The sequence below is a fragment of the Mytilus galloprovincialis genome, chromosome 10, assembly GCF_965363235.1.
Source record: "Mytilus galloprovincialis chromosome 10, xbMytGall1.hap1.1, whole genome shotgun sequence".
Lineage (NCBI taxonomy): Eukaryota > Metazoa > Mollusca > Bivalvia > Mytilida > Mytilidae > Mytilus > Mytilus galloprovincialis.
In genome coordinates, this window is record NC_134847.1 from 22,849,658 (window position 1) to 22,863,616 (window position 13,959).

At 32.9% G+C, this 13,959-nt stretch overlaps 1 protein-coding gene across 2 annotated transcripts in view; it reads left to right on the plus strand.

Annotated features, from left to right (window-relative positions):
- The first annotated feature begins 630 nt into the window (after nt 1-630).
- Nucleotides 631-13,959, plus strand: part of LOC143047185 (uncharacterized) — a 72,466-nt gene continuing 59,137 nt past the window's right edge. The window contains exons 1-5 of one of the 2 annotated variants that reach the window (XM_076220170.1): nt 631-689; nt 1,862-2,048; nt 2,705-2,891; nt 4,768-4,842; nt 12,505-12,586. In XM_076220170.1, the coding sequence (XP_076076285.1) occupies nt 1,910-2,048; nt 2,705-2,891; nt 4,768-4,842; nt 12,505-12,586 (483 nt within the window). In that variant the 5' untranslated portion in view covers nt 631-689; nt 1,862-1,909. The remainder of the gene's footprint in view (nt 690-1,861; nt 2,049-2,704; nt 2,892-4,767; nt 4,843-12,504; nt 12,587-13,959) is intronic. The other variant, XM_076220171.1, reaches the window with a different exon arrangement.

Here is a 13,959-nt window from a genome sequence, read left to right on the forward strand (position 1 = left end):
TGATGGCGACACGCCCACTCTGACGTTGTGTATTCATACGCCAACATGTGTGTACGTTGTTATTGTTTATATAAATAATATAAAACGTTCTTTGAGCCTTATTTTTGATAGAAATTTATTTATAATGAATGGCAATAATTTATTTTGATTTTATTGAACCATAAAACTAATTTTTGACTCTTCACATTTGACATAATCCGCTTCGCGGATTATTCAATGTGAAGAGTCAAAAATTAGTTTTATGGTTCAATAAATTCAAAATAGATAATAGCCATTCATTAAATGTTGTGCATTTTAGTTAAAAAATATCATGTTTCCATATATGTGTTTCATTTTTTTTCCAGCGGGGCAAGGACTTTTTTTTTCATTAATTGAAGCGGGGCAAGAACTTTTTTTATAATAAATATTGGCGGGGCATACAGTTTTTTTTTTTTTTTTAATATTTGCTGTACACCGGCCCCACCCTCAGATAAATATTGCACAGTCCCTTATGTGTAGGCACGTGCCTAAAGTGACTAACGGCAGCTACGCCCCTGATTGACAACTACTGAGCCGGGTTTCATACCGAAGTCCGGGTCCGGAGTCCGGTCCGGTCCGGTCCGGGTTTCAGTACGTACCACAAGTTTTCACATTGACACGGATAGACACGAGATGGCGCTGCATATAACAATCACAATCAGCATTCGATGGTCAGTAATCTCATAAATTAAACAACACACAAATCATTTCCAGAAGCATGCATCATTTTTCATACTATTGTTTATTTATTTGAATAGAATGCAGACCGTCACACCAAGACATATGCACGGTACTGTTAAAATCCGTGACATATGTACTTATTATATTTATGCCTGCTTTGTGGATTTTTCAGAAAGCTTTGACACTGGCATCAAGTTTATAAATTTACCATCTGCGGGAGTAGGTACTTCATTATAAAAATAACACATAGCTGAGGGGGGTGATAGAGCTGATTGGTAGCCCGAGAGGTACCTCGAGAAAGCATTGTCAACTGCGGCGAAGCCAATGTTGACTGCTTTTTCGAAGGGTACCAAACTGCTCTATCACCACAGGAATCAGAAGTTCTATCAATAAAATTCTGTAAATAATACGAGAAGCTCTATTTATAGTCGACTTTACAGAATTTAATTGATAGAACTACGAGAAGCTCTATTGATAGTCGACTTTATTATTTAAAGAATTTTATTGATAGAACTTAAGATTCCTGTGCTATCACACTCTCAGCTCTGTGTTTATTTACATGTAATTTATTATACTGAATGTCCTATCATTATTGTCTTTTACAGATGAACTTTTTAAAAGTATTTTCTATGACATGACACATAACAACTTACACGTAATTAGAAAAATCATCAGAAGTGAAGCAAGATGTTTTATTTTTTTATTTTGACAGTCAAATGATGCAGCTTAACGCTATTCCCGGGTGACCCTAGAATCTGTCCTACTTGAAGTATTGACATCACAAATCAATCACTTTTCCATTGTGGCATCATTTGTTTTGTATTATGACGTCACATTTTTACGGGAACCTTTGAGATATCCAGTAATGGCAGAGAAATAGCAATAAGCTTAGGAAAATTCAAAAAGGAAAGTCAGTAATTAAATGGCAATATCAATAGCTCAAACACATAAAACGAATGGATAGCAACTGTCATATTCCTGACTTGGTAGACATTTATTACACAAAAAATAAAATATCTCTGTTCATTCAAGTAGGATATGATCATAATTTATAAAGTTGTTACTCCCAATCACCATCAATTACCAAAGACTTTTAATTGATGTGCACTTTGTTGTGTGATGCAATCAATTATTTTGATTTTTTATATTTTTTTATTTAAAGTCTTCATTTGAATGACTTTTTAGATCTGTTTGGAATGTTAAAGGTGTGATGTTTTCACTGAGAATAGTTGCTACTGACCATTATTTGTGTCCTCCTATCCCAGAATTGGATGTTCGATACTCTGATTTGACACAGTCAGAGATATGGAGAGTCCCTGTAATTAGGATATATGGATCAACTCCAAGTGGTATGTATGTCAAGTAAATGTATCAGAAGAATCCTACATGTACATGCCTTAGTCACCCTATCTTTGGTTGACAATCTTGATACATTGTACTGGTAATAAATAAATAGTTGAAAACTATAAATTTTATTTTAAACTTCTTACTAGAAAAATACATTTTTAAGGTAAATTACAAATTCATATAAACCTTTATGCAACTTTACTTAGACCAATTCTGTTCTGTTCTGGTATATACCTCCGTTTTCTCAGATCACTCCACTTACCAGGCAGATGAGCATTTTTTAATTACTTAACTTAAAAAGAGGATATCTTTTATATACAATGTATTTACAATATGATAAAATATAATTTGAAAACGAAATAAGTTAGTTAAGTTGCATTAAATAAGGGTTTAAAATGTCTTTGGTGCGTTAAGGTTCTAGTCGATAAGTGCTCTGCCAAGGCTAATGTTAAAAATATATAACAGTATCTTGTATGCTAATATTTTTAGACTGAACCAGTTAGTTTGGCATTTACTCAGAGGTCAAATTATAATTTTACATATTGGTGTTACACTTTTATTGTCAAGGCTTAACTTCATTTAAAAGAAAGGAGGAATGTTTGCTTTAGCACTGTCAAACATTTTATAATTATAAATCAGATCTGACTTTTATTGATAGGTCAGAAAACATGCATGCATGTTCATGGAGTGTTTCCTTATTTGTATGTGCCATATGATGGAACCCAACCATGGGACCGTTATCTGAAGTTATTTGCTAGAAGTTTGGACAAAGCTTTGAATGTTAGTTTGAATAAAGTCAACTCTAATACACAGCATGTTTATAAAATCAACCTTGTGTCAGGGATGTAAGTATGCAAATGTATGAATTAGAAAATGTGTATTTAAACAATTGTATTATTGCATCTTTTGGCTTTGTATTGTTTGTGCACGCTCAAAAACTTGTGATATTTTTATGCCCCACCTATGATAGTTCTATAACTTTAGGTTGCCTCAACCAAATGTTATGAAACTTATACATACTGCTTATTACCACAAAACACAGGTCAAGTATGAATTTTGGTGGTGTCTCTTTTACAGTGCTAGAGTTATACCCCTTTACAAAATTCAAAATTGCTGAATTTTTCGTTTCCTTTCTCAAACTTAAGTTTGTCTGAACTAAATGTTATGAAATGTATGTATATAATGCTTTTTACAACAAAACAAAGTTTTAAGTACAAACTTAGGTAGTGTCACCTTTACAGTCCCTGAGTTATGTCCCTTACTGTAGCAGGGACGCCATCTGTGTCCCTATGGACACATTCCCCATTTATTTGCTTAATGTATCTCTCTGCAATCAAATCAATTATGTGCACAATGCAAACCTTTTAATGATTTGGAAGGAAGCATAAGGCCATTAATGATTTATTTGGGCCTTTTATATGAAAAATAAAGAAGTATAATAGAGCAATCAAAATTAAAGTCTTTTGCATTTCAGGGACCAAATATTAGCTTTACAGACCTCCTCCATTGCCTGAAAATATTGTAGTAATTGAATGTAGCATTGGATTTTTGCCAATTTCACAAAGATATCTTACGGTCTTTGCATTGCCATTAATCAAAAACATACAGGATGATAGTAAATATTAAAAAAAACATACATATATTTTATTTAACAGGCTATTATATTTAAGGCCAACTAAATTAATTAGTAGATTTTCATCCAAATTTTTGAAAAAAATGGGGCAGGTGGGAGGATTTTATTTTTTAAATTTTATTTCATATGAATTACAGAAAACCCTCTTGTTACGAGTTCTTCATACCTCGGGGGTATAAGCAAGTGTAAAATAAGCTTATATCATGTATATACATGCCGTATGAAAAATCAAACATTATTTTTCAAACTCTTAAATAATTATCTCTGATTGACAACCACTGTTATACATGTACATGTAATTGCCGCTTTAAAAACCTATTTATAGTAAACATAAAAGAACGAAGAGAAATGCTCTCTTCAGTTGGACTATACCAACACCAAATTTATCTTTCTTTCTAAGCGATGGTTGTAGTCCCTATAAAATTAAGAAAATGTATAGGTACAATTGTATGCAACACAAGTATTATGAGTACAGAATAAAATGAAAACTCAGTGTTGAAAGTAATTATGAACATTATTATGATGTAAAACATGAACTTCACCAAAAAGAAGTTGTTGTTTAATGACTACATTTAGGGTATTGGGACAGAGGGTGTTTGCTGTTTGTTTGTCAACAAAAAACAGCCATGGGTAAATCTAGGGGTATGCTATGATAAAATGTGTATGTTTGTCGACTTTTTTTTGCTCAATATACGGTCATAAATCTAACAAGTTCGTGCTTGCATTGTGTCAATTTCTTTAGTCCAGTCATGTGTTTTTTACCAATTTGTTCCACGTTTCTGCGCTTTGGATATCATTCACAGTCCAAATAATGTTGTCATCATAGAGCAGCACAATATGTCGACTAATCATTTTCGTTAGATTACTCGAAGAAATACAAAACCAAAATTTGAAATAGGAAATTTTGAATGAAGCAAAATAATCGATGGTTCGCAGTAACGGACATGAACAAAATTCGGAAATCGTAATTTTTTTTAAATAAAAAAAATCGGGACGGGACGATTTCAGAGGGGCGGGCGTGGATGAAAGTCTATCAATTAATTTTAATTGGCCTAATGAAAGGTACTACTTTTTAATTTGTTTTCCAGACCAATGTATGGATACCATGAAAAGGAAGAACAGTTCTTAAAGATTTTCTTATACAATCCCAGAATGGTCAAGAAGTAAGTATTTACACTAATACCCATTGCTCACCACATAAGTAAGTAATAACACTAGTACCCATTGCTCACCATATAAGTAAGTATGAACACCAATACCCATTGCTGAAAAACTATGACTTCTATGAGTTTTTTCCAGTTTTTTGATAATTTTTTGGCAAATTTAGCTTTTTTCAAACTAAATCAGTTATTTTTATATTTGTTTTCACAAGGAATTTTGTTTGTCAGGTCAGTTTATTTATATTAAGATTAGCATTTTTCCATTTTGTGGAAATTTAAAAACAGTTAGAACTCCAAAGGAGTAGGTTCAGTAAGACCCCTTTTTGGCCCCAAAATATAGCAGTTTTACAAAATTGTTAAAATGTAAACTGTTAGTTATTTATTGGAAAGTAGAATGCTTCTGCTACATAAATATGGGTTTCTTTTTTATAATACAATGCACATATATCGAGTACTAGCATCATTAACTGGTGCTAAATTACTGAAATCTTCACAATTTGAGCATTTTAGTTCAGTTTTGACAGTTTCCGTCTTAAATGAAAGTGGCCGCATTTGTGGTCATTCTTAATATTGAAAAAGTTGTATTTGATGATAATACATAACATATATAAAGTTTGAGGATGAACACTGATGCGGCCACTTTCATTTTTGACAAAAACCATCTTAAAAGTGACATTTTTTGGCATATTTGATAGATTTTTCATATTTAAGCTTGAATCGGAGCGTTTTAAATGATTAAAACAGTAAAAATCTTTCACATAAACTAATTGAATCAACTGAAATAGACACGTAAGTGTTAAAAAAGTGACCAAAATCTTTTGTCAGATGAACTTAAAAATTGAGGCTGTAATCGGCCCTTATAATTACCCGACCTATTCCTTTGTGTTTTTATGCAGTTAAGCTGCATTATGCGAGCACCCTAGATTTGTGTTATACCCAATAAATGTTGAAATAATTGCCATTGTTATTATCTAGCTCGCTACTATGTTATATATAACTAATTGAACACTTTTTTAATACTTTTTATTCTGGATTACAAAAAATATGACCAGAAAAACCTTAAACGATCGTCGATTTATCCAAAAGTTTTGAAGTTACACATAGGAAGTAGTGCTTATTAAGAATCCTTGTGTAGTTCATTATGACTTGTGCTTTTGGCCAAGATGTCAAAGAACAATTGTATAAAATATTTAATCACCGAAAATCTCTTAAGACAAGTAGTTTAGATTTCCCAAATGGCAAAAGTCGTAGGAATATTGTTTGTCATCAATACGTAGTACAACTACGTCAGTAGTCTATTATATAATAAGTTCAACTGTTCATGCTGTTGGCGCCAATTTCAAATTAGAAAAAGAAATTTTCGTATCTGTTCAATTTGGAGGCAGGTGTGCAAATTAGCGTTGGTCCGAGGTCCGCGACATTCCACTTTTGCAAGCGGAATTTCGACTAGGATAGTTGGTTTCTAGCTACGCCCAACGTAGTCACCTTCCACTTGAAAGAAAATAAGAATTAACTTTGCAAACCTTTTCACCATGTTCACCAAAGTCTCCAATTAAACGAGCTAAAAACTTATTTTTATCATTATTAATCATGACAGCGATGTTCATTTTGTTCAACCGCTAGCTTTATACAGAAAATCGCCGATAAATATTGTATAAATTCGAGTAAAATCGTATCTGATTGACAAAAACAACATTGTAAATACATAACAATGACGGCCGTAAAGACACAATTTTACAATATCGGATCCGATTACGGAAGCGAATAAGGGTAATTCCGGGTTTGGTGGTCAATAACCAAATAAATCCAAGCAGGTGAAAAAATACATCCATGCATGGTAAATGAATATAAACACTAGAATTGTAAACCAAAAGATATATGTAAAAGAGAGAAAAAGCAGAAAAAATATTCAATACAGAAACTCAAAATTCTTTTTGACAAATTTCAATTTAAAAATCCAATACAACGTGACAGCTGGGAACAGTATACCTAACAATATACATGTCCATGGTCACAGTCTAAATTTTCTTTATCAGTGATAAATGATGATAATGCATGTGAGATGCTTTTTAAGTGTAAACATATTACTGCAATTTCGAAGGGTTATTTTTTTATCTCAATTTTGAAGGGTCAATTAAAGTAGCTGAAAGTTTCTTTCTTTATTTTCACAAATAATGCAACTATATTATATATACCTGAATGTAAGTAAATCATATGATATATAGGTAGCATCCTTTGGGCCACTCTACCCCCTCCTGTTTAATAACTTGGAAACGGTCGAGCTCCCCACCCCTAAACCATATGAGGGGCAAATCCAGGATTTTAGGTTAGGAGGGGCGCAAACTTAAATTTTCTCCGAGCCGAGCGAGGCTAAAAAAAATTTGAGGTAAAATTATCGGAATATTCTATATTAAGCTGAGAACAACCCATGCTTTGCATATATTCATGTTTGTGACAATATAACAAATCAGATGAAATATAGGGGGAGTTCCTTGGGTCACCCCACCCCTCCTGTTTTATAATTTAAAAATGGTCGAGATCCCCACTCCTAAACCATATATATTCATGTATGGGACAATATAACAAATCAGATGAAATATAGGGGGAGTCCCTTGGGTCACCCCACCCCCTCCTGTTTGAGAATTTGAAACCCGTTGAGATCCACACCTCTTAACCATATATATTCATGTACGGGAAAATATAACAATTCAAATGAAAGATAGGGGAGTCCCTGGGGTCACTGTACACCCTCCTGTTTGAGAACTTGGAAATGGTCAAGATCCTCACCCTAAACCATATATACTCATGTATGGGACAATATAACAAATCACATGAAATAAGGGAAGTCCCTGTGGTCACCCTAACCCTCCTATTTGAGAACTTGGAAACGGTTGAGATCCCCACACCAAAACAATATATATTCATATATGGGCCAATATAACTAATTAAATGAAATATAGGGGGAGTCCCTGGGGTCACCCTACCCCTCCTGTTTGAGAACTTGGAAACCAATGAGATCCCCACCCATAAACCATATATATTTATGTATGGGACAATATAACAAATAAAATGAAATGTAGGGGAAGTCCCTAGGGTCACCCTAACCCCAGTGGCGGATCCAGAAATTTTCATAAGTGGGGGCCCACTGACTGACCTAAGAAGGGGCTCGCTCCCAGTCACGCTTCAGTGATTCTCTATATAAGCAACCAATTTTTTTCCCAAAAAAATCCTCTCCCCTCCTACCTGTTTGAGAACTTGAAAACCGTTGAGATCCCCACCCCTAAATTATATATATTCATATGTATGGGACAAAATAAAAAATCAGTTACATTTACTATGGGTAAGTCGGTCAGACCTCACCTTTGATCCCTGTTGTAGTGAACATTTGTCTGATTTGTGTCTCATAACTTTTGTACTATAGAACACAAATTCAGTTTTCTTTTCAGGGAAACCAGTCCATTCATACTATTACATGTTCATACTGTAACGCCTCTGGTATAGCATTACGTCGCTCATATTTAAATGTGTGTGTGTGTTTACTTGCTTAACACTAGAACCTTGGTAGCAGGCCTTTTATAATCTTTCACTGGTAATCGTGAAACATGCAATGGTAACTTGCAAACCTTGGTAGCTGGACTGAGTAATCTAAGACACTGGTTTCTTATTCATTTCAAGACAAAATATAACAAAAACAGTTATAAGTTTATCAATGACTATTTAATCAGTCATAAATCAATATATATATGTTATAAATAAATATCCCAAAGCAAAAACGGTTCAGAGCCCCCCTTGGATGTTAATCGTCGTGCGTAAACATGGGAAAGTGGTTTTACTATTTATAGTATTGTAGTAAATAATATAGGTCACTTGTCAGGTCGTAAATATCATAAAAATCGGGGTTAGCATTAACCTGGTAATGGTTCACAAGTGGTATAGGCTCTGGTAATAATGGTATCTCTATCAAAATGGTCAAGGTAATGTGAGCTGAGCTGTCCAGAATCGTCTGCTACAACCGTTTATATAGTCCGGAAGTCTGCGGACACAGAAAGTGTGTCCGTTACTATAACGATAAGTGTGTCCGTAAAATTAACGTAGCGATTGGTTGTAATTCTAAATATACATAATACCGGGTTCTGGAAACTAGGTTATCTCTGTCCATTCCGATTGGTCCTTAAAACCGGAAGTTCCCACGGCAATAATATGGAACATGGCGCAAAAACAAATAGAAATACACAACTGTCGAGGAAAAAGGGGAGATATGGGCTTATCAAGAATAACCCTTAGTGGGAACGTACCCTGGTTACAATATAGACCCTTAACGTGATTGAATAAAACAGGTGAGCAAAAGGGACAAGCGATATACAGGTCAAACTAAAGCTGGGATCATGTCAAAGTACCCCCCTGGTCAAACAGTGAGAACGAACCATGTCCTATCAATATTTCCCATAAACAATAATATAATACATACAATACAATACAATACGGCGGCGATACCTGAAATATTAAGTGTTCATAGGCATAGTCCTTCCGTTCATAATATAACAGTGCAGCTCAGAGTAACGGAACACGAAAATGAAAGTGAAAGTAGAAATGAACTCTCTGAGCAACACAAGAAAAGAAAGAAACATGATACATATAAACCTATCAATCTTAACTCCTACCCTTAGGCATAACACTACTAAGTCAACTTGAACTTCTAGCAGTCAAATAAAACCAAGGTTAACTACCAAGTAGAACAACTGCAATCATTGGGAACTTGTACCACTGCAGACTCACCATAAAAAATATACATTGCTATATGCATTGCTTTTGAAACCTTGATAACATATAAATTATTTGCCTTAATAAATAAATCATTAGATAAACATGAATGTACTATATGAATGTTTAATGTTGAGGCAACTTTGCCACAGTTTTCATAATTACGGTTGCCTTGGTTTTTGGTTAACTGCCTTCAGCGCTTACAGCGCTTTGATTAAAGTTTTTTACGATTTTTGGATGATTTTGCTATATTTTACCAAAAATCACCAATTACCCAATTAAGAATTGCTGTAAAGTTTTGAAATAATTAAAATTAAGATTTTTGTCTTTTTTGAAATATCAAATGAACTTCTATTACCAATTTTTAGGTAAAGATTGCATGAAATGTAATCAAAACCTTATGGGACTAACTTGATATCTAAATCTTCAAAGGCTGATCACTACCTTTTTTTGATACACAAAATATAGTGCATTTATCATAACATTCTATACATACTATCCATGAATGTTTCCAGAAATTAATGGATGTAATACATGCTAAGATATTCAAGGCACAAAATGATGTTTGAATTGTCAAGAAAATTACATAACTTTTGCAAGGTACAGGAATCTAATAACTAGTTTAAAAATATAAATGATGTCATAGTTAACTTCCTCTTTAAAAAATGGAGTTATCTTCCTTTGTCTAGCATAGCTGTTAAGGATATAAAGTACTAAATGGTGGCCCCATTGCTGGCAATGCTATTTTTAGCAATTATCTCCTTAAAAGGCGCTTTTAATAAACTAATTATGGAAAAACTGCTGTTGTCTAATTGAAACTCGATATCTATTCGCGATTTTACCGCACTCAAATATATATGGTCCCATGGCTTTTCTTGGTGAATTTTGGGATTTTTCACGATACCTGACGATTTCGCAGAAAAATTTCCCTAATTTTGAGCAACATAAAAAAAATACTTCTGGCCCTTCATACTAGACATTTAAGGACAAATTTGTGCTTGCATGAAACTTCATTCATAATGCTTTCCAGAAGAAAAATATATAAAAGATATAACAACCAATCACAGAGAGCCATCTATTTTTATCTCTATGTCATGTTCCCTTCATAAAATGGCTGCGCCCATGTAATTGTATTTGGTACATTGTAACCTTAATCAACAACAACCATGCAATATTTTACTTTCCACCGATAAATTGAAGCAATCTTTACCGTTCAGTGCTTTCTAGCACTTTGATGATAATCTTTTCCCTGTTAATTTTGGTAATCAAGTCACTCTTTGTGAATCTCAAATTCCAACAAAAATTTGATGTTTTCACCAAAAATTTCATGTCTTTAAAAATTATCATTTTTTTTTATTATTTCATTTCATAAACACTATATAAATTGTTGTTAAACTTTTGGTTTGAAATCATTATCTTCCAAAATTATGTTTAAGAAGCTTTTCCCATTTTTCACTATTTTTGACAAATTTTGCTATTTATCACTCCAAAAATACATGTTCCCCTTCAGATTTCTTGGTAGATATTTAGTATGTTACAAAAAAAGCCTTTAAGAATTGAAAAATTTGAAGAAGAAAAAATTATGTTGCAATAATTCTTATATCATTTGCATATCTATAAATACTTGAATTGGATTGGTCAATTCGAATTTTTCTCTTGGTTTACACTTCGAAAAACCATGTTTCCGAAACTACTTTCATAATCTATTCATGCGCGATACACATTCTTGCGGGGATACTGGGATTTTCAGAAAATTGCGATTATAAAACAATTGCATAACAGTTGTTTCTATTCTAATGCATATATAACAAACAAAAAAAGAAATAAAACAAATGCACTAAAGCTTCGAAAGTGTATAAAAATAAAATTTCAATAAAATTCCGCGAAAGTTCATGAAGGATTTGCCGAATTTACGTCTTGGCATAACACGACGTCATACGGGTGGAAATTTTCAAGGGAAAGATTATTTGTTACATGTACGCTTCAAATTCGGATAATATTTAATTAAAATGAAGTTTTTGAGGTAGGTGCTATATTTCATTTTAGATTCTGATGCATTTATCGGACATTTATGGTTTTTAAAAAGATGGCGGCGTACTCTTTAGTTACGACATGCCATTGTGCTTTTGATGGCAAATATAAAAGCCATCAAACAAATAATGTAAATTAATAATCGCGTATGTTTGGCTGAAGAATTATAAGGATTAAACACATTTTTTCTAGAGGTTATTGATGTGTAAACCGGGTCTCTTACTCACAAACTTAACATAAAAGTCCTTCGGACTTTTATTCAATTTGTGAGTTAATCGCCCCGGTTTACACATCAATAACCTCTAGAAAAAATGTGTTTAATCCTATAATGTTTTTGAGGTTGGCCACATTTTTCATCTATTTTGACTAGACTGTAAGGAACAAATACTTTTTCTTTTAACATTCATATAACAATTTAATTTATTCTAAGTGACGACCATACAGGCATTTAGTTGTTTATCTTACATAGAATTGTTAATAACAATACATAACTTATCAGAAACCAAAATCAGAGTGTTCATAATATAATTATTATTAACTTTAAATTTAAATGTAATACAATTTATCGCTATTTTATGAATTTTTTCTTTGATCTTGCTGACTGATAACTTCCTTTCTCAGTGGGGTCAAGTGATATGAAACTAAGGGAACCAAGGAAATTAACAATGTCGTCATAGGTAAAATAGCGATGAACAGATTATCATTGGTCATCTCAACTCAAATGCTTTTCTCCTTTTCGCAGTTCTGGCTCAAGCGAGAAAATCAATCTCTTTGAGATAAATAACGATAATCTATATAAGTACAATGATGTACAATATGTGATAATTCATTTTTCATCTATTTAACTTCTTTGTAATAAACACTTTATTTTAGGGCTGCTGATTTGCTACTTGGAGGAGCTGTGATGAATAAAGCTTTTCAGTCACATGAAGCTCATATACCATACATACTTCAGGTGAATATTTATATATACAATAGTGCTGGCCATTCTATTCATACCATTTATTTTTGAAGATATTGATTTAATAATTAGTATAAAGTTATACAAATACAATTTACAGTTCAAGATTGAATTTTGTTCTGGTCTGAAGATTTTGTGCAGAGTTATCGTCCTTGGACTTACAAAATTCACTAAAATCATCAGTTTTCCACATTTTTTCCCCGTAATGCTTCAATATTTTGATTTTTTAATTTGTTTATAGTTTTTTGTGACAAGTTATAGATGGAGATCAAATTTTGTTTCAGTCTGATGATTTTTATACGAACGCAAAATTTAAAAAAATATTGGTATCGCGTTGTCGTCGTCGCCAGCATCGTCTGAAGAAGGATTGTTTCTGGATAATGACTTTTGAATAAGTAAAAAGAAATCAATATAATTTTAACACAGTGTTTATAACCACAAAAGGAAGCTTGGGATTGATTTTGGGGGTTATGGTCCCAAAGGTTTAGGAATAAGGGGCCCAAAGGGGCCAAAAACAGCATTTATCTAGTTTCAGGACAAAAAGTTGTGTTTTAGTATTTCAATTGTTTTGAAATTGTACCACAATGTTTCATACCATAAGTGGGATTTATTTATTAGGGGTTATTGGGCAAACAGTCTAGGAATTGAGGGCCAAAAACAAGCATTTTTCTAGTTTCAAGACAATAACTTGTGTGTATCTGCATGGATCTCTCTGACATTGTACCACAATTTTCTATATGACACAGGGAAGGCTGGGATTCAGTTTGGAGTTCATTTTCATGTATGAATAAGGGGCCAAAAAAGGGCAAAAAAAAGCATTTTTCTAGTTTACAGACAATAACTTGTGTTTAAGTGTATGGATCTCTATAAATATTTACATGAAGGTTCAATACCACTAAAGGAAGGTTTGGATTGAATTTGGGGGTTATGGTTTCAATAGTTTAGGAATTGGGGGCTAAAAAGGGGGCCCAAAATAATTGTTCTTGTAGTTTTCAAACAATAACTTATATTTAAGTGTATGAATCTCTCTGAAATTAAACCACAAGTTTCCATACCTTGAAAGGATGGTTAGTATTGACTTTGGGGAGTTATGGCTCAAAATGTTTTGGAATTAGAGGCAAAAAACGGGAAAAACTAGGTATTTCTGGTCAATGGACAATTAAAACAATTTAAAAGCAGTGTAAGAGAAGTAATTCTAAAACATTTAACATTTACCTCCCTTACACTACTTGTATATTATGTATAAAGAAATGTCAGGTTTTGGACTAATTGCCAAAAAAAAGGGGGGATAGTTGTTTTCAATTTTTTTTCTACAAATTTCTCAAATTGCAAATTTTGCAAAATTGAAAAGTTAAAAGAAGAAATCT